Source organism: Chlorocebus sabaeus, chromosome 23 (assembly GCF_047675955.1).
Source record: "Chlorocebus sabaeus isolate Y175 chromosome 23, mChlSab1.0.hap1, whole genome shotgun sequence".
Lineage (NCBI taxonomy): Eukaryota > Metazoa > Chordata > Mammalia > Primates > Cercopithecidae > Chlorocebus > Chlorocebus sabaeus.
Window position 1 is genome coordinate 5,182,963 of NC_132926.1, and position 25,924 is coordinate 5,208,886.

Sequence of the window (25,924 nt, forward strand, 5' to 3'; positions counted from 1 at the left end):
TAGCCTGTAATCTCAGCACTTTGGGAGGCCAAGGCAGGTGGATCACGAGATCAAGAGATCCGTACCATCTTGGCCAACATGGTGAAACCCTATGTCTACTAAAAATACAAAAATTAGTGGGGCGTGGTGGCGCATGCCTGTAGCCCCAGCTACTTGGGAGGCTGAGGCAGGAGAATTGCTTGAACCTGGGAGGTGGAGGCTTTGGTGAACTGAGATGGTGCCACTGCACTCCAGCCTGGCAACAGAGTGAGACTCTGTCTCAAAAAAAAAAAAAAAAATCACCTAAAAAAATCTACCATTTCAATCATTTTAAGTGCATAATTTAGTGGTTTTTAGTAAATTCACAGTGTTGTGCAATTATCACCACTTTCTAATTCCAAAACATTTCTATCACCCCCAAAATAAACCTTATATCCGTTAAGCAGTCATTGTACATTTTCCCCTACTCCATCTTCTGGTAATCACTAATCTACTTTCTGCCTATGGATTTGCTTATTCTAGATGTTTCATATAAATAGAATCACACAGTATGTGCCTTTTATATCTGGCTTCTTTCGCTTGGCATGTTTTCAAGGTTCATCCATGTTGTAGCATATATTAATACTTCATTCCTTTTGTTTCCCCATAGTGGCTACACCATTTTACATTCGTATCAATAATACGATGTACTAGAGTTCCAGTTTCTCCAGCATCCTCACCAACACTATTTTCCATTATTTTTAAAATAGCCAGCCATCAGAGTGGGTATAAAGTGGTATTTCATTGCGGTTTTGATTTGTGTTTCCCTCATGACTAATGATTTGAGTATTTTTAAATATTTTTTTAGACAGGGGCTTAATCTGTCACCCAGGCTGGAGTGCTGTGGCATGGATCTTGGTTCACTGCAGCCTTGACACCCTGGGCTCAATTGATCCTCCATCCTCCCACCTAAGCCTCCCAACTAGCTGGGACTACAGGTACGCTACCACATCTGGCTAAATTTTGTATTTTTTTGTATAGGGTTTTGCCATGTTTTCTGGGCTCGTCTCAGACTCCCGGGCTCAAGTGATCCACCAGTCTCGGCCTCTCAGAGTGTTGGGATTACAGACTGGGATTATAGCCCACTGTGACTCAAGTGATCCACCAGTCTCGGCCTCTTAGAGTGTTGGGATTACAGCCCACTGTGCTGGGTTACTTTTGCATTTGATGTCTTTTTCTTTTTTTTTGGAAACAAGGCCTTGCTCTGTTGCCCAGGCTGGAGTGCAGTGGTGTGATCACAGCTTACTGCAGCCTCAATCTTCTTTTTTTTTTTTTTTTTTTTTGAGATGGAGTCTCGCTCTATCATCGCCCAGGTTGGAGTGCGGTGGTGCCTACTCGGCTCACTGCAAGCTCCGCCTCCCGGGTTCATGCCATTCTCCTGCCTCAGCCTCCCGAGTAGCTGGGACTACAGGCATGCACCACCACGCCTGGCTAATTTTTTGTATTTTTCAGTAGAGATGGGGTTTCACAGTGTTAGCCAGGATCGTCTCGATTTCCTGACCTCGTGATCCGCCTGCCTCGGCCTCCCAAAGTGCTGGGATTACAGGCGTAAGCCACCGCGCCCGGCCTGTAGCCTCAACCTTCTGGGCTTAGGTGATCCCTCCTCCTTAGCCTGCCAAGTAGCTGGGACTGCAGGCATTAGCTGCTATGCCTGGCTAATTTTTATTTTTATTTTACTATTATTTTTTGAGACAGGGTCTCGCTCTGTCACCCAGGCTGGAGGGCAGTGGTGTGATCTTGGCTCACTGCAACCATGTTGGCCAGGCTGGTCTTGAACTCCTCACCTCAAGTGATACACCCACCTCAGCCTCCTAAAGTGCTGGGATTATAGACATGAGCCACTGTGCCTGGCCAGAAATAAAATTTTTAAAATTTCAGTTTTGATTGTTTAGGGGTAGCATATAGGAATGCAATTGATTTTTGTATGTTGACTTGTTTCCTGCATTGATACAAGGCAAGATGAACCTTGATGAACTGTTGATTAGTTATAATAGTTTTTTTGTTGTTGTTGTTTTGAGATGGAGTTTCACTCTTGTTGCCCAGGCTGGAGTGCCTGATAGCATGATCTTGGGTCACTGCAACCTCCACCTCCTGGGTTTAAGCAATTCTCCTGCCTCAGCCTCCCAAGTAGCTGGGATTACAGGTACCTGCCACCACGCCTGGCTAATTTTTGTATTTTTTTTTTTTTTTTGAAACAGAGTCTCACTCTGTTCCCCAGGCTGGAGTGCAGTGGCACCATCCTAGCTCACTGCAAGCTCCGCCTCGCAGGTTCATGCCATTCTCCTGCCTCAGCCTCCTGAGTAGCTGGGACTACAGGCGCCTGCCACCATGCCTGGCTAATTTTTTGTATTTTTAGTAGAGATGGGGTTTCACCATATTGGCCAGGCTAGTCTCAAACTCCTGACCTCAAGTGATCCGCCTGCCTCAGCCTCCTGAAGTGCTGGGATTACAAGTGTGAGTCACTGCACCTGGCCTGTAATAGTTTTTTAATGTGTTTCTTAGTGTTTTTTTTTTTTTTTTTTTTGAACACAAGTCATGTCATCTGCAAATCATGATAGTTTTACTTATTTCTAAGTTGAATATCTTTTATTTCTCCTTGCTTAATTGTTCTGCCTAGAACCCTAAGTATAATGTTCAATGATGAAAGCAGACATTGTTTTTTTTGAGACAGAACCTCGCCCTGTTGCCCAGGCTGCAGTGACTGGGACCACAGGCTTGCCACCATTGTTCAGCTAATGTTTTTATTTTTTGTAGAGACAGGGTCTTGCTATGTTGATGAGGCTGGTATCTTAACTTGTGGGCTCAAGCCATCCTCCTGCCTTGGCCTCCCAAAGTACTGGGATTATAGGGGTGAGCCACTGTGCCCAGCCTTTTTTTTTCTTTTTGAGACAGGGTCTTGCTCTGTTGCCCAGTTGCCTAGGCTGAAGTTCATTGGCATGATCATAGCTCATGGCAGTTTCAGACACACTCAAGCTGTCGTCCTGCCTCAGCCTCTTGAGTAGCTGGGACTGTAGGTGCTCACCACTGTGCCTTGCTAACTTTTTTTTTTTTTTTTGAGATGAAGTCTCACTCTGGCACCCAGGCTGGAGTGCAGTGGCACAATCTCAGCTCACTGCAACCTCCGCCTCCTGACTTCAAGTGATTCTCCTGCCTCAGCCTCTGGAGTAGCTGGAATTACAGTCACATGCCGCCACACCCAGCTAATTTTTGTATTTTTAGTAGAGATGGGGTTTTACCACGTTGGCCAGGCTGGGCTTGAACTCCTGACCTCAGGTGATCAGCCCACCTCGGCCTTCCATCCTGTAGAGACAGGATGCCATGTCTTGTCTCTACAAAAAAAAAAAACCAAAAAAAAACGTTGCATAGGATGGTCTCAAATTCCTTGACCTCAAGTGATCCTCCTGCCTTGGCCTCCCAAAGTGTTGGGATTACAGGGGTGAGCCACTGTGCCCAGCTGAAAGGAAACTTTCTTGCCTTGCTCCTTGTTGAAAGGAGAAAGCATTTAGTCATTTACCTTTAAATATGACGTTAGCTTATTAGTTACGGGATTTTTGTAGATGTCCTTTATCAGGTTGAGGCATTTGGTATTTAAAAAATCTTAACTTAGGTAACATAGTGAGATCCTATCTTATAAGGAATAAAAAGTAAATTAGCCAGGTATGCTGACACACCCCTGTGGCCCCAGCTGCACAGGAAGCTGAGGTGTGGGAGGGTTGCTTGAGCTAAGGAGGATGAGGCGATCGTGAGCTACGATCATGCACTCTAGCCTGGCCAACAGAGCGAGACCTTGTCTCAAAAAAGAAGAAAAACTTGTAAGTAAATTATAATATGTAGTCAAGAAAAGCAGTTATCTAAATTGATGTTTAAAGAACTAGGATACATTTCTATATTGTTGATACTGAAATTTCACCATGGAGAATGAGATTTGTATATTTATATAGTTTTTTTGTTTGTTTTTGAGACAGAATTGCCCTCTTGTCGCCCAGGCTGGAATGCAGTGGCGCAATCTCTGCTCACTGCAGCCTCTGCCTCCTGGGTTCAAGTGATTCTCCTACCTCAGTCTCCTTAGTAGAGTAGCTGGAATTACAGGCACACGCTACCATGCCTGGCCAATTTTTGTATTTTTAGTAGAGACACGGTTTCCCCATGTTGGCCAGGCTGGTCTCTAACTCCTCACGTCAAATGATCCACCCGCCTCAGCTTCCCAAAGTGCTGGGATTACAGGCATGAGGCACCGTGCCTGGTCTGTGTTTCCCTCTATAGAAAAATAACATTTTTTCCCTATACTTTTCTAAAAAAAATTCCTCTATATTTTTAATAAGTAGTAGACTAGTTAAGAAATCCAGTTTTACTTCTGTTAGATAGGGTTATCTTTTCCTTTTACAAGATTAAATTGGGGCTGGGCACGGTGGCTCACTCCTGTAACCCCAGCACTTTGGGAGGCCAAGGTGGGCAGATCACCTGAGGCCAGGAGTTCAATACCAGCCTGACCAACATGGTGAAACCCCTTCTCTACAAAAATACAAAAATTAGGCTGGGTGTGGTGGCTCATGTCTGTAATCCTAGCACTATGGGAGGCTGAGGCGGTGGATCACCTGAGGTCAGGAGTTTGAGACCAGCCTGGCCAACATGGTGAAACCCTGTCTGTACTAAAAATACAAAAATTAACTAGTGTGGTGGCACGTGCCTGTAGTCCCAGCTACTCGGGAGGCTGAGGCAGGAGGATTGCTTGAACCTGGGAGGCAGCGGTTGCAGTGAGCCAAGATCGTGCCACTGCACTCCACCCTGGGCAACAAAGCGATACCGTCACAAAAGACTAAGTTGAATAGCTTCTAGAAAACTTTAAGTAAATTTTGATCTTTTTATTCTAGACAAAATTATTGTCCTTTTATTCTAGACAAAAGGATGCCACGGAGAAAGAAAAAAGTTAAAGAAGTCTCCGAATCTCGGAACCTGGAGAAGAAGGATGTGGAAACTACCACTTCTTTCAGTGTGAAGAGGAAGCGTAGACTTGAGGATGCATTCATTGTGATATCCGATAGTGATGGAGAGGTAAGTAAAGTAGAGCTGAAAAGTAGAGCTGTAGCTCTCAAACTATGCTTCTTTACCCGTGGGGAGTTTGTTTTGTGACTGACCTCACCTTAATGCCAGCTCACCAAAACCATGAAATTTTTACTCAGCTTTGTTTTAATTTGTAAATGGAGTTAAGAATTACTTAAGGAAGTAATCCTGTTGCTTAGTTGAGGATGGATCATAGTGCTTCAGTTTTGTAATATAGTAATCCAAAGTGGCATTTTGGAACTATTTGAATAATCTAAATCAATTGAAAATCTTAGTTTTGATATGTCTAGAAAGTGAGAGGAAAAACATGTGAATGTTTTTAAATCTTTTGATATGTTCTAGATATAATAGCACCTAGTCACCTATAGCTGTTTAAAAATAACTGAAGTTAAAAATCAACTTCTCTGTTGCACTAGTCACATTTCAAGTGATTAAAGACACGTAAGGCTACTGTCAATTGTATTAGACAGCAGAGCTATACGACATTTTTAGCATTTTAGAAAGCTTTATTCTCCAGAATAAAGATTGTAACTTTTTTCCTTTATCCTGTATTTCCATTTGTTTATTGGAGTTTTCTACCTGCCTTCAGGTCTCATCTCAAAGGCAGTGAATTAACTCATTGTTTATTCCTTCAGATTTTCTTATCTTTCTCCTGTACTTTTTTTTTTTTTTTCTGGAGCCAGGTTCTCCCTCTGGTCATGTAGGCTGGAGTTTGGTGTTAGCTCAGCTCACTCCAGCTTCCTTCTCCTGGTCCCACCTCAGCCCCCATGTAGCTGGGACTACAGGTGCGAGCCATTATGCCTGGCTAATTTTTGTATTTTTTTTGTAGAGATGGGATTTCACCATGTTGCCCAGGATAGTATCGAACTCCCAGCCTCAAGCAATCCTGCCTCGGCCTCCTGAAGTGCTGGGGTTACAGATGTGAGCCACTGCATCTGGCCAAAAAATGACATATTTTTGGTTAGCAAGATTGAGCATTTCTTTTTTTTTTTTTTTTTTTTTTTTGAGACGGAGTCTCGCTCTGTCGCCCAGGCTGGAGTGCAGTGGCGCAATCTCGGCTCACTGCAAGCTCCGCCTCCCGGGTTCACGCCATTCTCCTACCTCAGCCTCCCCAGTAGCTGGGACTACAGGCGCCCGCCACTGCACCCGGCTAATTTTTTTTTTCTATTTTTTAGTAGAGACGGGGTTTCACCATGGTCTCGATCTCCTGACCTTGTGATCCGCCCGCCTCGGCCTCCCAAAGTGCTGGGATTACAGGCGTGAGCCACCGCGCCCGGCCAAGATTGAGCATTTCTTTACATCTTTATTGGTTTTTAAAAAACGTTTCTTGGCTGGGTGTGGCAGCTCATGCCTATAATCCCAGCACTTTGGGAGGCTAAGGTGAGTGCATCACAAAGTCAGGAGATTGAGACCATCCTGGCTAACATGGTCAAACCCCGTCTCTACTAAAAATACCAAAAATTAGTCGGGTGTGGTGGAACGTGCCTGTAGTCCCAGCCACTCAGGAGGCTGAGGCAGGAGAATTGCTTGAATCCCGGAGGCGGAGGTTGCAGTGAGCTGAGATCGCGCCACTGCACTCCAGCCTGGGTGACAGAGGGAGACTCCGTCTCAAAAACAAAACAAAACAAAACCACGTTCCTTATAGTTTAGTTTTTAATTAGGACTTTTGTCTACATAGTACATCTTAAGTGCATAAAAGTGTAGAGAAGAAAACAAGGGCTAAGTACATCCCTGGTGACTCATGCCTATAATCCCAGTGCTTCGGGAAGCTGAGACAGGATTGCTTGAGGCCAGGCATTTGAGACCAGCCTGAGCAACACAGAAAGACCCTGTCTCTACAAAAAGTACAAAACTTAGCTCGGCATGGTGGCATGCGCCTGTAATCCCAGATACCTGGGAAGCTGAGGCAGGTGGGAGAATTGCTTGAGCCTAGGAGTTCAAGGAATTTGATACTGCAATGAGCTATGATTGTACCATTGCACTCCATCTGAAAAAGAAAGAAAACAAAACAATTGTATTTCTTGGATATCATCTTAATATTAACAAAAATAAAAATATTAAATACACAAATAGATACGGATATGTTAAAAAAGTTGTATACATAGATGTTTAAAAGAAAAAAACCAAGCCATAACAAAATAGTTTAGAAAGGTATGAAATGAAAATGTATACTACAGACATTTAACCATAAGAAATAATTTCTTTTTCATTTTTAAAATAATTTTTTGATGTCATCCGTGTGATCTGAAGGCAGTAATTTCTTCTGTGTCCTTGGAAAACAATTTTTACGTATATAGTATCAGTGGAGATTTTTACAGGAAACAAATCATGCTGTAGAAACTGTTTTGCTTTTTTTCCACTTAATATCTGTGTTAGGTCCTCCAGAGACATAGAACCAATAGGATGGGCAGATGGATGGATGGATGGATGCATGGACGGACAGACGGACGGACAGACGGAATTTATTAAGGGAATTGGCTCATGTAATTATGGAGAATGAAAACTCCCCACAATAGGCTGTTTGCAAGCTGGATACCCTGGGATGCCAGTAGTATGGCTCAGTGCAAGTCTGAAGGCCTGAGAACAAGGGGTAAGGGGTGCTGAGTGTAAGGCCTGAAATCCAAGGCCTGGAGAGCCTGGAGTTCTGATGTCCAAGGGTAGGAGAAGAATAATGTGTCCCAGCTCCAGGAGAGAGATAAATTTGCCTTTCCTATGTTTTTATTCTATTTAGCCCCCCAGCCAGTTGTGTGGTGTTCACCCATATTGAGAGCGGATCTTCCCCACTTAGTCACTGAGACTCACACTCCAATCCCCTCTGCAAACACCCGCACAGACACACCAGAAAATAATACTTTACTAGTTCTCTGGGTATTTCTTACTCCAGTCAAACTGATACCTAAAATTAACCATTACAGTATTTCCTGGAGACCTTTCTATAGCAGCACATATGTATGTCATATGTCATATATGTTATACATACAGAAATGTGCATAAAATATAAATGCATAGTTTTAAAAATTAATGTGAACACTTGTAGTTACCACCTGAGAATCCCTCTTCTCTTAGTGTGTCCCTCCCCAAATGCATTCTTTTCCACCTTTCTTTTGTTTTTTTTTGAGATGGAGTCCTGCTCTGTCACCCAGGCTGGAGTGTAGTGGCGCGATCTCAGCTCACTGCAACCTCCGCCTCCCAGGCTCAAGCAATTCTCCTGCCTCAGCCTCCTGAGTAGCTGGGATTACAGGCATGCGCCACCACGCCTCACTAATTTTTATATTTTTAGTAGAGATGGGGTTTCACCATGTTGGCCAGGCTGGTCTCGAACTCCTGACCTCAGGTGATCTGTCCGCCTTGGCCTCCCAAAGTAGTGGGATTACAGGCATGAGCCACCTCACCCAGCTCTTTTCTACCTTTCTGAAGGTAACCACTGTTTATTTTATCTTCCCATATTTCTCCTTACAGTTTTACCACATTTACATGTATCCCTAAACAGCATGCATATATTTTGAAAAACTAAGTACTGGTGATTAGACATGTCTACCAGTATTTTCCAGTAATCTCTCAATTCCCCAGATATTTGAAATTTTCCCTTTATCATAAACTAAAATCTTGTTTATAAATGGGTGTGTCTCTGGATTTTTTTCTTCCATTAATCTGTCACATATTTTTATAATTGTTCAGTTGATTGTCTTGGGTATTTTAGGTAGGCATTTATCTCTGCTGATAACGACCAATTTTTTCTCTTTCTTTCTAGCACTTACACCTTTTTCTGTTTTGTTTTCATTGCTTTAGCTGTGGCTTCCAGAATAATGTTGATTGATACTAGCAATAGAGCACATCTTTTATTTCTGATGTTTTGCCATTTGTTTCATATTTCTGTTTTTATGTTAAGGAACTATCCTTTATTTTTTTTTTTTTTTTTTTTTTTGAGACGGAGTCTGGCTCTGTCGCCCAGGCTGGAGTGCAGTGGCCGGATCTCAGCTCACTGCAAGCTCCGCCTCCTGGGTTTACGCCATTCTCCTGCCTCAGCCTCCCGAGTAGCTGGGACTACAGGCGCCGCTACCACACCCGGCTAGTTTTTTGTATTTTTTTTAGTAGAGACGGGGTTTCACCGTGTTAGCCAGGATGGTCTCGATCTCCTGACCTCGTGATCCGCCCGTCTCAGCCTCCCAAAGTGCTGGGATTACAGGCTTGAGCCACCGCGCCCGGCCGGAACTATCCTTTAATTGCTTATTTACTAGTAGTAGGTTTAGGAATTATGTTTAATCAAATACCCTTTATTTAGCAAGATGATGGAGTAGTTTTTCTCCTTTAATCAACTAATATTATATATTGGATTAGTATTTTCTAATGTTGGAACATCTTTGCATTTCTGGAATAAATCATGCTTGGTCATGATGTGTTATGTTAATATAATATTGATTTTTTTTCTCAATATATTATTTAGGAGTTTTGCATCTGTACTCCTAGTGCCATTGGCTTTATAAAGTTTTTTTTGGGGGGGGGCTATGGCCTTCATCAGATGTTAGTATTAGGGTTATGGTATAAAAGAGAAGGAAAGCTTATTATTTTTTTCTATGTCCTACCACAATTTAAATAGTATAGGAATTATTTGTTTTACAGGGTTTCCTAAAAATCTCCCGTAAAACTGGGCTACCAACTGAATTTTTTTTTTTTTTTTTTTGAGATGGAGTCTCGCTCTGTCGCCCAGGCTGGAGTCTCCCTCTGTTGCCCAGGCTGGAGTGCAGTGGCGTGATCTCTGCTCACTGCAAACTCCACCTCCTGGGTTCACGCCATTCTCCCGCCTCAGCCTCCTGAGTAGCTGGGACTACAGGCGCCCATCACCACGCCCGGCTAATTTTTTTTTTTATTTTTAGTAGAGATGGGGTTTCACCGTGTTAGCCAGGATGGTCTTGATCTCCTGACCTCGTGACCCACCTGCCTCAGCCTCCCAAAGTGCTGGGATTACAGGCGTGAGCCACCGCGCCCGGCGTACCAACTGATTTTTAATATGTATTTCATATTCTTGTAGTGTCTTGGTATTGTTGTATATGGAAAAAAGTCTTTTTTTCTGCTTTAGAATAGAAAAAAGCAGTTGGAATCATCTTAGGAACACATTTGTTTTTTGTTTTGTTATTTATTTTTATTTTTTTAATATGTATTTTTTTGAGATAGAGTCTCGCTTTGTTGCCCAAGCTGGAGTGCAATGGCATGATAGTGGCTCACTGCAACCTCCGCCTCCTGGTTCAAGTGATTCTGCCTGCCTCAGCCTGTGGAATAACTGGGATTAAAGGTGCCTGCCACCACACCTGTGTAATTTTTGTATTTTTAGTAGAGGGGGGGTTTTACCATGTTGGCCAGGCTGGTCTTGAACTCCTGACCTCAGGTGATCTGCCCACCTTGGCCTTCTAAAGTGTTGGGATTACAGGCGTGAGCCACTGCACCTGGCCTTTGTTTTTGTTTGTTTGTGTTTTTTGGTGTCTTTTTTTTTGAGACAGAGTCTTGCTTTGTCATCCAGGCTGGAGTGCAGTGGCACAGTGATGTGATCTTGGCTCACTGCAGTTTCCATTAATAGTATGTACTTTATATGATTTTAATCATTTTTAAACTTAGTCAAACTTGTTTTATGGCCCAGAATATTCTATGTGTACTACAGAAGAATGCACATTTTGGCTAGTGATTTCTGTAAATGTCAATCTGATAAAGTTTGATGATAGTGTTGTTCAAATCTACTTTATATTTATTGGTTTTCTGTCTATTCTACAAATATTTTGAGGAGGCTTTTGAAGTCTGACCATAGTTGTGAATTTGTCTTACTTCTCTTTTTTTTTTTTTTTGAGACAGTCTTACTCTGTTGCCTTAGGCTGCAGTGCAGTGGTGCAATCTTGGCTCACTGCAACCTCTGCCTCCTGGGTTCAATTGATTCTCATGCCTCAGCCTCCTGAGTAGCTGGGATTACAGGCATATGCCACCACGCCTGGCTAATTTTTGTATTTTTAGTAGAGATTGGGTTTCATCATGTTAGCCAGGCTGGTCTCAAACTTCTGACCTCAGGTGATCCGCCCACCTGGGCCTCCCAAAGTGCTGGGATTACAGGTGTGAGCCACTGCACCTGGCCCACAGTTAATTTTAGAACATTTTCCACCCTCCATGGCCACTGCCCTCGCCAGCCTCACACCACACTATACTCTGCCAGTCTGCATGGCCCAGTAGCAGCGGCCTAGAACATTTTCATTACCCCCCAGAAAAAAACCCATTTTCATTAGCAGTTACTCTCCATTTTCCCCTAAACCCCTAGCCCTTGAAAACCGCTAATCTACTTTCTATATAGATTTGCCCATTCTGGGCATGTCTTATAAATGGAATTATATGATGTATGTGGCCTTTTGTCTGGCTTCTTTCAATTATGTATTTTCAAGGTACATTCATTTTGTAGTGTGTATCAGTACCTAATTTCTTTTTTTTTCCCACAGTGGTGGCACTGTTTTATATTCCCACCAACAATGTACTAGGGTTCCAGTTTTTCTAATCCTTGCCAATGCTTATTTTCTGATTTGAAACAAATTATTTTAATTATCCTAGTGAGTGTGAAGTGATATCTTATTGTGATTTTAATTTGTATTTCCCTGATGACTAATGATGTTGGGCATCTTTTCGTGTACTTCTTGGACATTTCTATATCTTCATTTTCAGAGAAATTCTGTTCAAACGCTTTGCCCAGTTTTTTTATTTATTTATTTTTAGAGATGGGATGTTGCTTTGTCTCCCAGGCTGGAATACAGTGGTGCGATCTTGCTTGCTGCAGCCTGGAAGTCCTGGGTTCAAGTGATCCATCTGCTCCAGCCTCCTGAATAGCTAGGACCATGCCTGGCTAATTAAAGAAAAAATAAAATTTTTTTTTTTATTTAAAAAGAATTTTTTTTGGGAGGGGGTAAGGACAGGGTCTCTCTACATTCCCCAGGCTGGTTTTGAACTGACCTCAAGCGATTCTCCCACTTCAGCCTCCCAAAGTGTTGGGATTACAGGCATGAGCCACTGTGCTTGGCCTTTTATTTCTTTCTCTTTTATTTTTTGTTTTCTTGATTATTTTGTTTGTGTTTCTTATTAAATTTTAGGGTGGGATGTAGGGTTGGTGTATTTGGTTCACTTTTGCTTCTATAGGATTTTTCATTTACCCTCTTCCTTTCCTGTACCATCCAGTGTCGAAAGAGTGATTTAAAATAAATGAATAAAAACTGAGTTTAAACATTATTATTGTTTTTTTAAATCTTCAATCAAGCTACTCTGATCTCAGGTGATGCTTACTGGTATTTTAGAGATAGACTAGTTTTTGTGTGACTATTTATATGACAGATAATAATGCCAATATATCACACGTTTTTGTTTTTAATGGTTTTTATTGGTTCTAGATCTTATGTTTTCCTTTTTATACTGAAAAGGATCTTCTGATGTTTTATGTGCATATTTATAACAATCATCAATTCCTCAGAGGCCTCTCTTAGCCATAGAGGAGGTAGAAGAGAAAGAAATTACTACTTTTAGTGGCAGCCACACTGATCATATTTCTTGTTTTGCAACAGGAACCAAAGGAGGAAAATGGATTGCAGAAAATGAAGACAAAACAGTCAAATAGAGCAAAGTGTTTGGCCAAAAGAAAAATTGCACGTATGTTTTCATTTTTGTTGAGAATGGTTTGGAAATTGTAATAGTCATAGAACTGATACATTTTGGACTAGTTGATTATCTTGCATTCTTAGCTCTCTGTTAGACTCAAGAAAAGTTGTGAATTTATCAGTTTTTGTTGCTATTGTTGTAAGGATTGGAAGAATAACTTTTTTCAGTTTCCTGTATCTTAAGTGGAATCCAGAAGTGGTCATTCTGAATCTTTAAAAATTTTTTTTTAAATTTATTATTTTTTTAGAGATAGAATCTCACTCTGTCACCCAGGCTTGAGTGTAGAGGTATGGTATGATCATAGTTCACTGCAGCCTTGAACTCATTGGCTCAAGTGATTCTCCTGTCTCAGCTTCCCAAGTATGCCCCACAACGCCTGGCTAATTTTAATTTTTTTTTTTTTACACAGGGTCCTGCTGTGTTGTCCAGGCTCATCTCAAACTCCTGGCCTCAGGCAGTCCTCCAGTTTGGGCCTCCCAGTGTTGGGATTACAGGTGCCAGCCACCAGTTAGCCCCCCATTCTGAATCTTACTGAGCAGCAAAATCTGTTTTTATGATCTCTTTTTTTTTTTGAGATGGAGTTGTGCTCTGTCACCCAGGCTGAGTGCACTGGTGTGATCTTGGCTCACTGCAACCTCTGCCCCCCGGGTTCATACGATTCTCCCACCTCAGCCTCCTGAGTAGCTGGGCCTATAGACACACGTCACTACACCCTGCTAATGTTTGCCAGGCTAATCTCTAGCTCCTGACCTCAAGCGATCCACCCGCCTCAGCCTCCCAAAGTGCTGGGATTATAGGCATGAGCCACCACGCCTGGCCAAAACAGAAGTTTTAAACTTTGATGTGGTCCATTTTTTTCTCTTTTATGGTTTTTTTCTTTCTGTGTCCTAAGAAATCTTTGACTACACTAAGGTTATGAAGATTTCCACCTATTTTCTTCTGGAAATTTTGTAGTTTTAGCTTTAGCATTTAGATTTCTAATCCATTTTGAGTTTTTGTATATGGTGCAAGGTAAGAGTTAAGGTTCATTTTTTTTTCCATATGGGTATCCAATCATTCTCGTACCATTTGTTGAAAAGACTGTCCTTTCCTTGTGTTGAAAATCAATGCATGGGTCTATTTCTGAATTTTCTGTTCTTTTCCATTTATTTATGTTTGTCATTATGCCATACCACACTGTCTTGATTACTGTAGCTTTATAATATCTTAAAATCAGGTAGTATAATTCTTCCAACTTTATTTTAAAAATTGTTTTAATCTGGGTCCTTTGCATTCCTGTATAAATTTAATTTTATTATTTATTTATTATTATTATTTTTTGAGACAGGGTCCCACTCTGTCACCCAGGCTGGAATATGGTGGTATGGGTGCAGCACACTGTAGTCTCAACCTCCTAGGCTCAGGTGGTCCTCCAGCCTTAGCCTCCTGAGTAGCTGGGACTAACAGGCATGCATCACCATACCCAGCTAACTTTTTTTTTTTCTTTCTTTTTGAGAAAGGGTCTCCCTCTGTTGCCCAGGTTGGAATGCAGTGGCTCACTACAACCTCTGCCTCCTGGGCTCAAGCGATCCTCCCACCTCAGCCTCCCAAGTAGCTAGGACCACAGGTGTATACCACCACACCCAGCTAGTTTTTTATTATTTGTTGAGACAAGATCTCACTATGTTGCCCAGGCTGGTCTCGAACTGCTGGGCTCAAGTGATTCTCCCACCTCTGCCTCCTGAGTAGCTGGGACTATAGGTGTGCATCACCACACCCAACTATTTTTTAAACTTTGTTTTCTTCTTTTCAATTCTTTCTTTCTTTCTTTTTCTTTTTTTTTTTTTGAGACAGGGTCTCACTTTGTCACCTATGCTGGAATGCATTGGTGTAATCTTGGCTCACTGCAGCCTCGACCACCTGGACTTGAGCAATTATAGGCGTGAACCACTGCACTGGCCCTATTTTTCATTGTTATTCTCCTGAGGCGCCTTTTTAGACTATTTTTCCCTCTAACCATTGCCATCCCCATGATATTTTAATACCACAGATATGCTATGTGTTCTGTTTATGTACTGATTGTATGTCTGTATTTTATACATAAGATTTTGTTTTTTGACCTCCAAGAACCAATTTTGTCCACTTGGGAATGGTATCACTCTTGTTGAGAATGCGTGATAGAAGTTGCCAGACTTGGCCTTGCGCAGTGGCTCATGCCTGTGATCCCAGCACTTTGGGAGGCCGAGACGGGCGGATCACCTGAGGTCAGGAGTTTGAGACCAGGCTGGCCAACATGGTGAAACCTCGTCTCTACTAAAAATACAAAAATTAGCCAGGCCTAGTGGCGGGCACCTATAATCCCAGCTACTCAGGAGGCTGAGGCAGGAGAATCACTTGTACCTGGGAGGCGGAGGTTGCAGTGAGCCGAGATCACGCCACTGCACTCCAGCCTGGGCGACAGAGAGAGACGCCCCGGCTGATTTTTTTGTATTTTTTTAGTTGAGATGAGGTTTCACTGTGTTAGCCAGGATGGTCTTGATCTCATGACCTCGTGATCCGCCCGCCTTGGCCTCCCAAAGTGCTGGCATGAGCCACTGCGCCCGGCCAGAATTAATTTTTTGTTTAATTTTTTTCTGTGTTGTATGCCCATCTTTCATTTTATTGATTTCTTTCTGTTCTTTATGTTTTTTTCTTTCTCCTTACTTGGGTTAATTTTACTCTTTATATTCTAGCATTTTAAGGTGGGAAACTCAGATTACTGATTTTAAAATTTTGCCTTATATGAGCATGGAAAACTATAAATTTCCCTATAAATGTGGCTTTTGTTGCATCCTACAGATTCTGATATGTTTTCATTTTCATTAAGGTCATTTCAAATTCAGTTGGGTGCATTTTTTATGTTTAGATTCAATTTTAGTGATCCCCTGTACTTGTTGATTTCGTATTACTAAAACATGTTTAAGATTTGTGTGATTCCATAAGTCAAAGTTATACAAAAAAATATAGTCAAAGAAGTGTCATTTCCTCTCTTGTGCCCTTCACTCTGTTCTCAACCACTGATAGGTAATCGTTTGCATTAGTTTCTGGTCTTTCTTTCTTTCTTTCTTTCTTTTTTTTTTTTGTGAGACCAGAGAGTCTCTGTGTCACTCAGGCTAGAGTGCAGTAGTGTGATCTTGGCTTGCCTCCTGGGTTCAAGGGATTCTCCTGTCTCAGTCTCCAGAGTAGCTGGGACTATAAGCGCACACCACCATGCCCGGCTAATTTTTGTATTTTTAGCAGAGACAGGCTTTCGCCATGTTGTCCAGGCTGGTGTCGAACTCCTGACCTCCGGTGATCTGCGTGCTGCAGTCTCCCAAAGTGCTGGGATTACAGGCGTGAGCCACCATGCGCAGCCTATTTCTGGTTTATCTTTCTTTTGTGACACTGTACAAATAAATAGGTGTGTGTGCGTTTTCTTATTTCTCCTTCCTTATGTGAAAGGTAGCATATTATCCATAAATTCTTTTGTACTTTATTTTTACTTAATAACATATCCTTGAAATCACTTTATTCCCAGTCCATAGATATATTCCTTGTTCTTTTTTATAACTGTATGTATGTGTACTACAGTTTATGGTTATTAAATAGATTCTAGTGTTTGGCGAATTTGAACATTGCTGCAATGATATACTCCTTTTAATTAGAAGTGTATCTTTAGGGTAAGTTGCTAGAAGTGAGATTGCTAGGTCAAAGGGTAACTTTATGTAGGTTGTTAGACATTACCAAATCCCCCTCCATAAACAACATCCAAAATGGTGATATTCTAATTCTGTCATTTCTTTTACGTTTTTTTAACTGTAATAATTCTATAAAGAGGAGCTTTTAATCTGCTTGGTTACCCAGTAGTATAGCTTGTGTAGACAAAGTAGGGTAAAAGCAATTCTATTATTTTATTTATCAGTTTTCGTTTTTTTTTTTTTTGAGACAGAGTCTCGCTTTATCGCCCAGCCTGGAGTGCAGGGGCATGATCTCGGCTCACTGCAAGCTCCGCCTCCTGGGTTCAAGCCATTCGCCTCCCTCAGCCTCCCGAGTAGCTGGGACTACAGGTGCCTGCCACCACGCCCGGCTAATTTTTTGTGTTTTTAGTAGAGACGGGGTTTCACCATGTTAGCCAGGATGATCTTGGTCTCGTGACCTCGTGATCCACCCACCTCGGCCGCCCAAAGTGCTGGGATTGCAGGCATGAGCCACCACGCCTTATCAGTTTTCATATAGTTGATTCACTAACAGTCTTCAACAGTGACTGGTTAGTCAATGTCTTTTTAAAAAAATATTAGTATGAACTTACAGGGTTTTGTTTTTTGTTTTTTGTTTTTTTTTGAGATGGAGTCTTGCTTTTGTCACCTAGGGTGGAGTGCACGATTTTGGCTCACTGCAACCTCCGCCTCCCGGGTTCAAGTGATTCGCCTTCCTTAGCCTCCCAAGTAGCTGGGATTATAGGCACCCACCACCACGCCTGGCTAATTTTTGTATTTTTAGTAGAGATGGGGTTTCACCATGTTGTCCATGATGATCTCGAACTCGCGACCTCACATGATCCTCCTACCTTGGCCTCCCACCATCCTGGGATTATAGGCATGAGCCACCACACCTGGCCTGAACTTACAGATGTAATATAGATGTAACTACAGATGTAAATATATTTGATGTAGTTTAATGCATTGCATTCATTATCTTTATTGATGCTCCAGTTTCATTTTTGGCCAGTGAGGAGTCTGTTTAATTGGCTTCTAAGTTCTTTTGATATGACTCTAGTAGTGTCTAATAGATTCCTTGCTTACATCTGTGACAAATATTCTAGCTCATCTTGTTCATTTCATGCTTTGGACTTGGGGCCACCCATTTCTTCAGCGTACCCCAGTTCCTTTTAAATGGAAAATGGTGTCTGGAGACCACATTCTTGTCACTAGGGATGTTCTTTTCTACTGGGTAAATCGGAGGATTCTGAGTACTAAAATTATTCTGGCTAAATGTTGAGCATAAAGCATTGTGGTATTTAGTAAAAAGCTCTAGAGTGGGCATTAATTCCTCTGTTTATTCATTGAGCAAGTATTTATTACGTATCCTATGCCCAGCACTTTTTTATGTGCTGGAGGTATAACAGTGAACAGTGTAGGTGAAAACTCTGCCTTCATGGGAGCTTACAGCCTAGTTAACCCAGGATTCTTGTTGTAACTGCTGCTAATTATCTTGACCAACACCTTACCTTTTGGGGTTTTCCTTCGTCTTCAGTTGAAAAGTTTAATAATTCTCTTTCTTGCCTCCATGCTTATTCAGTGTTTGTGGTGTCCCTCCCTCTCTTTTCCCTACCCTCTTACAGAGATGACAGAAGAAGAACAGTTTGCTCTGGCTCTCAAAATGAGTGAGCAGGAAGCTAGGGAAGTGAACAGCCAGGAGGAGGAAGAAGAGGAGCTCTTGAGGAAAGCCATTGCTGAAAGCCTGAATGTAAATATGCCATGTTGCAAAAGTTTGTGGAGATTGATCAGCAATATTTTAGACTTCTGTGGTGTCGTAGTTGCATTAGGAACTAGCTGTAGTCATTTGTAGGGTTTTCATCTAATAGAAATTCCCATAGTAATTTTTTAAAGTCTGTGTTGAATTGTTGGTTAACCCAATTTTAAGTGTTTTGTTAATTCTATATGAAAGAGTTTTCCTTCCACCCCATGGATTTTTCAGTTCATGGTTGAAAAGAATTATCATAAGTTGACAGCTTCTGAAAAGACTTACTGAATACCAAGAACCCAAAAAGCAGCAAGATAAGATGCTAACTTCTCCTGTTTTGTGGGAGAGCAAAGAGAATGAGAACTAGAGGTGGGTTATGAGAAGAAAGAATGGGCAGTTTTTAAAAAATAATCAAATAAAAAATTGTCATTTGAATATGCACAACCGAATTTTTTTTTTTTTTTTTGAAGTGGAGTCTCACTGTCTTGCCCAGGCTGGAGTGCAGTCTCAGCTCACTGCAACCTCCGCCTCCTGGGTTCAAGCAATTTTCCTGCCTCAGCCTCCCAAGTAGCTGGGATTATAGGCGACCACCACCACACCCAGCTAATTTTTTGTATTCTCAATAGAAACGGGGTTTCACCATGTTGGCAAGTCTGGTCTGGAACTCCTGACCTCAGGTGATCCGCCTGCCTCGGCCTCCCAAAGTGCTGGGATTACAAGCATTAGCCACCTCGCCCAGCCTGAAATGATTTTAAATGTGAAGGATACTTGCCAGTGGTAGGTCCTGAACCATCTTTTATGCTATTTGCCTCCCTATTTTAAAAAAGGGTTTAGTATAGCAATCTAGTACAACAGTTTGCACATAGACATTCAGTATATGTTGTGAAATTAAATTGAGCCATCTACATTTTGGAGAAGAGAAATTCTTATGAACAGTGGCCTCCCATTTTGTCCTTCCTGTGACCCTTCATATATAGTTATTTTAATAATAAACCTGGTCTGGTATGGGATCACTTGTTTCAGAGTTGCCGGCCTTCTGATGCTTCTGCTACCAGATCTCGACCTCTGGCCACTGGACCATCTTCCCAGTCCCACCAAGAGAAAACCACAGACTCTGGGATCACTGAAGGCATGTCTCCCTGTTCTGACTCCTTCCATTCATCAAGTATAACTGTACCACAGGAAGCTCATGCTGAGTGTAGATATACAGAAGTACCCCAGATCCTTTTGGTGATAATAAATAAGTTAAATCAGGAAGTAGTTGAGATCATAAGAATATCCAGCATACTTTTATTTCCAAGGAAAAAGCTAACATTTGGTTAAACCCAAAGAAGAGCCTTTCTTACCCATATTATGTAATTCTTGGTAAGTGATAGCTTACCAAGCCCTCTTAATAAAAAAGTTTGTCCTTAGCCCTACTTTTTCTCAAATACCTACAGGCATATGGCAGCTGGTACCTCCATCACTGTTTAAAGGCTCACATATCAGTCAGGGAAACGAGGCTGAGGAAAGAGAGGAGCCTTGGGACCACACTGAAAAAACTGAAGAGGAGCCGGTCTCTGGCAGCTCAGGAAGCTGGGACCAGTCGAGCCAGCCAGTGTTTGAGAATGTGAACGTTAAATCTTTTGACAGATGTACTGGCCACTTGGCTGAGCACACACAGTGTGGGAAGCCACAGGAAAGTACTGGGAGGGGTTCTTTTCTCAGAGCTGCCCAGGGTAGCGGGGACACATCTAGGCACTGTCTGCCTACCCTAGCAGATGCCAAAGGTCTCCAGGACATTGGGGGCACTGTGAACTACTTCTGGGGTATTCCATTCTGCCCTGATGGAGTAGACCCTAACCAGTATACCAAGGTCATTCTCTGCCAGTTGGAGGTTTATCAAAAGAGTCTGAAAATGGCTCAGAGGCAGCTCTTAAAAAAAAAAGATTTTGGGGAACCAGTGTTACCTAGACCTCCTTCTCTGATCCAGAATGAATGTGGCCAAGGAGAGCAGGCTAGTGAAAAAAATGAATGCATCTCGGAAGATATGGGAGATGAAGACAAAGAGGAGAGGCAGGAGTCTAGGGCATCTGACTGGCACTCAAAAACCAAGGATTTCCAGGAAAGCTCAATTAAAAGCTTGAAAGAGAAACTTTTGTTGGAGGAAGAACCAACAACCAGTCATGGTCAGGTAAGGGTCAGTGATGCTGTAATTAAGGATGATTTATTCGCAGATTAAAACAAGGATTATTTTAGCTATCTGTTATTTTTGTGGTCTTCCCCTCCTTGATTATTAAAGTAATACATGTTCACTGTAGAAAATTAGGAAAGTACAGGACAATATAAAGAAGACAAAAACTACCATTTCTTTTTTTTTTGAGTTGGAGTCTTGCTCTGTTGCCTAGGCGCGATCTTCGGCTCTCTGCAACCTCCACCTCCCAGGTTCAAGCAATTGTCCTGCCTCAGCCTCCTGAGTAGCTAGGATTACAGGCGCCTGCCATTATGCCCGGCTTATTTTTGTATTTTTAGTAGAGATGGAGTTTTACCATGTTGGCTAGGCTGGTCTTGAACTCCTGACCTTGTGATCTGCACGCTTCAGCCTCCCAAAATGTTGGGATTACAGGCATGAGCCGCCACACCTGGCCAATCATCATTATTTCTATGCATACAAAAATACATTAACAATTTTTTTGAACAAAATGAAGACTCTTCTGTATAAGTTTTGTTCCTCCCCCTACTTTATAGTTTATCTTAGATCAGTTCTTAATATATGACATATTCTACCATAGATACACCATAATTTATTTTTTGTTTAAATTTTTTTTTTTGAAGACAAGGTCTCGCTCTGTCACCCAGGCTAGAGTGCACCAGTGCCATCTTGGGTCCTTGCAGCCTCTACCTCTGGGCTCAAGCGATCCCTCAACCTCAGCCCCTTGCAGTAGTTGGGACCACAGGTGCACACTGCCAGGCTGAGCTAATTTTTATATTTTTTGTAGAGATGGGGTTTCACCTTGTTGCCCAGGCTGTTCTCGAACTCCTGTACTCAAGCCATCCACCCACCTCGGTCTCCTAAAGTGCTGGCAGTATAGGCATGAGCCAACACGCCTGGTGTAAAAATTTTTTTTTTTTTTTTGAGATGGATGCATTTTATTGACCTTTTCGTAGAATTGATTTTTTTTTTTTTTTTTTTTTTTTGAGACAGTGTCTCACTCTGTTGCCCAGGCTGGAGTGCAGTGGCGTGATCTCTGTTCACTGTAAGCTCTGCCTCCCAGGTTCACGCCATTCTCCTGCCTCAGCCTGCCGAGTAGCTGAGACTACAGGCGCCCGCCACCACGCCCGGCTAATTTTTTGTAGTTTTAGTAGAGATGGGGTTTCACCGTGTTAGCCAGGATGGTCTTGATCTCCTGACCTCGTGATCCGCCCGCCTTGGCCTCCCAAAGTGTTGGGATTACAGGTGTGAGTCACCGCGCCCAGTGTAAAAATTTTTATTATTTCTAAAAAGTTAAATTTTTGAATAGGTAACAATATTCACATGGCTCAAAATTCAAAAATATGTAAGTAAAAAGTCTTAACTTTTCTCGCTATCACCCAGCCAACCAGTTCCCCTCTCTAGACTCAATTTGTGTTACTAGTTCTAGCATATCCTTCCAAGATACTTTATCTGGTACAAGCAGAATACATATTCTTTTCCCTACCTTCTTTTACACAAATGATTTACACATTATTTTCTACTTTTTTCACTTAATATCCTAATGAGATCATTACATAACAGTATATAAATAATTTCTTCATCTTTTTTTTTTGGATGTGAAAAATACCATATATGGATTTGTCAGAGTTTACTATTACAAATAGTAAAATGTCCAGAAGACATTTCATCCACATGGAAGATATTTGTCTTATATGATAATTTTCTGTAACTGTAATTGGTGGACCAAAAAATGTATTTGTAATTTCATTAGCTGTTGCCAAATTGCCCTCCATAGAGATCATGTACATTTACCTTCCCACTGGCAGTGTGTGAATACTAGTTTCTGCATACCCACAGTAATGCAGTATTGTCAGACTTCTTGATCTTTGCCAGTCTTGAGAGATGAAAAATGGCGTCTCAGTGTAGTCTTAATTTGCATATCTCTTACTATCTGTGAGCCTGAACTTTTTTCTCACATGTCTAAGACCCATTTGTATTTACTTTTCTGTCTGTTAGATCTTAATGATCATTTTTCTTTTTTGATAATCTGTTGATTTGTGGATACTTTTTATATCGTAGAGAAAGTAGTCCTTTGTGATATGAAGTAAGGGTAGTTTCCCAGTTATTTTTTCCCACTACATAATGGTGTATATTTCTTATTTTGCTTGTAGTGGTTTTGAATAATTTATTGAAACCAATCTTCTTTTTGGTATGTTTAGTTTGCTTTTTCTGACGTAGCTTGATTATATTGTATATGAAAGCTTATATCTTATTTTTCCCTTTGAATATTATAAAAGCAATAATATAAACTCTTTATATATAAATTGTAATTTTAAAGAGTATTCTGTATTATGACTATACTGTTTTTTCTTGCTATTTCTGTTACCAGACTTTGACTTTTGGTTTTGTTTTATTATTGTATTATTCTGTCTGTCTTGTGTTATGATAAAGGTTCAAGAAATGGTAACTTTGAGGAGCTTCATAGAATAGAGAACATGGATTTGGAGTTGTTCTGATTTTTGTGTTTAAGTAATTTGTGTGTTTTTGAGCAAGTCACTTAACCTGTTTGAATCCCAGTTTTACATCTATAAAATGGGAATAACAATTCCTATCTTTCGACTGTTACTTTAATGATTGAAGTGAATTTATGTAAAATGTCTACTACAATGCTTAGGAGTTTATAGGCACTAAACCACTGGTAATTCTCTCTAAGGGATCGAAGGTCATTCACTGGGGGATGCCTCTAGGAATCATTATTTCCTAGTAACCATCTTCATTCACATTCTGGAAAGATTGTTGTCTGGGAAGAGAAGGCATTTTTATTTAATTTTTTTTTTTTCCGAAGGTATATCAGCAAAGAAGCCATTTTTAAGAAATAGTTCTTTTAGTGACTGGCTTCTTTTCCAAAGCAAAGTTACATGATGCTTATGATAAATGTTCAGTTTGTTCTTTCCAATTCAGAGATACTGTTTCTTAAAATAATACATTAACTCCAAAGAGTGACACTTAATGATTTATTGTAATTCAAGTTGTTAGCTTGAAAGATCCCAGGGGCCAGAGCTCTGGATAGACTTGTGTCAAGTTTGAAAGGAGTGCCTTTGCAGTAGCCTGGAAGTAGTCAAAATCTAGTGGATGGTCTGAATTAGATTGAAGTTCTTTGACTCTTAACTTCATGACCAGGCCACCAAATACTACAGGTAGTATTATTAGTTGGTACTATTTGCTACAGTAAACTGAACTAAACTAGCTTAATTAAAAAGAGGACTGGGCTAGGCATAATGGCTAATGCCTGTAATCCCAGCACTTTGGGAAGCTGAGGCAGGAGAATTCATTTGAGCTTGGGAGTTTGAGACCAACCTAGGCAACATAGTGGGACCTCATCTCTACTAAAATACATAAATTAAGGAAACGGGGTATCTCAGAAGTTTTGTTGTTTTTTTTTTTTTTGAGATGGAGTCTCGCTCTGTCGCCCAGGCTGGAGTGCAATGGTGCAGTCTTGGCTCACTGCATACTTTGCCTCCCGGGTTCATGCCATTCTTCTGCCTCAGCCTCCTGAGTAGCTGGGACTACAAGTGCCTGCCACCACACCCGGCCAATTTTTTTGTATTTTTGGTAGAGACGGGGTTTCACCATGTTAGCCAGGATGATCTCGATCTCCTGACCTCGTGATCCGCCCACCTCGGCCTCCCAAAGTGCTGGGATTACAGGCGTGAGCCACTGCGTCTGGCTTCAGAAGTTTTAAAATAGAACTATAACCAGGTGCAAAGAAGGTACCGGGCATCTGTGAGTTTTCTATATCTCATGGTTATATTGTGTCTGCTTCATTTTTCTCCCTGCAGACTTAGCATTCTTTGCTTTTGTTTTTCAGGTGCAGGTTGAAGACACTGATCTTATAGCTCTCAAAACTTATTACAGGTTACAGGAGACTTAATCTCTCCCAATTCCAATTTTAAATTTTCAGGAAAGGATTTATGGCCCATTTTGTGTCAGTAGCCTAGTCAGCTGTGGCCTGAAGGAAGTTTTGTCAAATTGGCTGTGAGCCCACTGCTAGTGGGATGGGAGGGGTGAGGGACAGTCCTCAGTGAAAGGGGACAAGGCAGACAACCTAGTAAATGTATGGACATTAACTTTAATTTTAGAAATCACTTAGAGATGTTAAAAAATGCTGAAAAGTGCCGGGCGCGGTGGCTCAAACCTGTAATCCCAGCACTTTGGGAGGCCGAGACGGGCGGATCACGAGGTCAGGAGATCGAGACCATCCTGGCTAACTCGGTGAAACCCCGTCTCTACCAAAAAATACAAAAAACTAGCCGGGCGAGGTGGCGGGCGCCTGTAGTCCCAGCTACTCGGGAGGCTGAGGCAGGAGAATGGCGTAAACCCGGGAGGCGGAGCTTGCAGTGAGCTGAGATCCGGCCACTGCACTCCACCCTGGGCGACAAAGCAAGACTCCGTCTCAAAAAAAAAAAAAAAAAAAAAAAAAAAAATGCTGAAAAGTTTAAAGAGTATTACCTATTTTTTGTATGGTTCAGATCATATTATTTAACATTATGTAAACATTTTCTCCTGTTAAATTATATATTTTACTTTTAGTGGCTATATTATATTTCAGTTTATGAATTTACCATAATATTTTAAACATTTTTCTATTGCTGGATATTTCAGTTGTGATATCTTTCTACATGAAACTTTTATTTATTCCTGATCAGTGTACTTAGGCATAAGAGTCATAAAAATGATGGGTTAAAGAGTTACAAACATAAAGACTTGATATTTATTGCCAAATTGCTTGTCAGAAAGGCTATTAAAATTTGTATTCTCTCCATTTGGCAATGTATGAGAATATCTAGTTCACTGCAACCTTGCCAACAAGTAATTGTACATTTAAAAAACAACTTACTAATTTTATAGGCAAATAATGAAAGTCTTATGATTGTAATTTTACCTCTCGATCTTTTGCTTTCAGGAAATGTGGGTAGAAAGAATTCATTTGTTAAACATTCTCTGTTGAACACAGCTTTGCTGGAGCTGCCTGTATTTGAGACTTGTTGGTTGATAGAGATAGCAGGAGAGTCTCAAAAATAGGGACTCAGAAAAACATTCACTTTGAGGCACATGACTTAGTCTATATTAAGGTTAATAAAGCTTTAGAATCAAGATGATAACTGGTTTTTGACATCACTGAGACAAGATAAAGTTGCTAATGAAGGCCTATAGATCACCCTGAGAGCATTATGGCAAGGAGTTGGAAGGGGTAGTATGTTAATGTGATTACTACTTTTCAGAATCTGATTCTTAATTTTTCAGTCAGGATAGTGGAATTTTTTTAATCAGAAATGACCAGGTTGTGTGGGGTTGTAAAAACTGACTTTGATTTGCCAAACTTCACGCTGATGTATGTATACAAAATGACAATTTATTAATTTATTATGGAATAGAGACATTTTCAGTGACCAGAATACTCAGATCTGTATCTACTGTCTTCTAGAATGACAGTATCTGGAGGGTTGAAATAATCAGAAAATGGAATTTTTAAGGGATGGC

At 41.2% G+C, this 25,924-nt stretch overlaps 1 protein-coding gene across 9 annotated transcripts in view; it reads left to right on the top strand.

The window, feature by feature from the left end:
- Window positions 1–25,924, top strand: part of UIMC1 (ubiquitin interaction motif containing 1) — a 98,828-nt gene that overhangs the window by 14,551 nt on the left and 58,353 nt on the right. For 6 of the 9 annotated variants that reach the window (XM_008015400.3, XM_073010495.1, XM_073010491.1 and 3 more), the window contains 5 exons: window positions 4,916–5,070; window positions 12,657–12,741; window positions 18,089–18,213; window positions 19,234–19,339; window positions 19,650–20,383. In XM_008015400.3, coding sequence (XP_008013591.1) covers window positions 4,924–5,070; window positions 12,657–12,741; window positions 18,089–18,213; window positions 19,234–19,339; window positions 19,650–20,383 — 1,197 coding nt within the window. In that variant the 5' untranslated portion in view covers window positions 4,916–4,923. Of the gene's footprint in view, window positions 1–826; window positions 957–4,915; window positions 5,071–12,656; window positions 12,742–13,159; window positions 13,245–18,088; window positions 18,214–19,233; window positions 19,340–19,649; window positions 20,384–25,924 lie in introns of those variants that run through there. The other 3 variants (XM_073010492.1, XM_073010494.1, XM_073010496.1) reach the window with 3 other exon arrangements.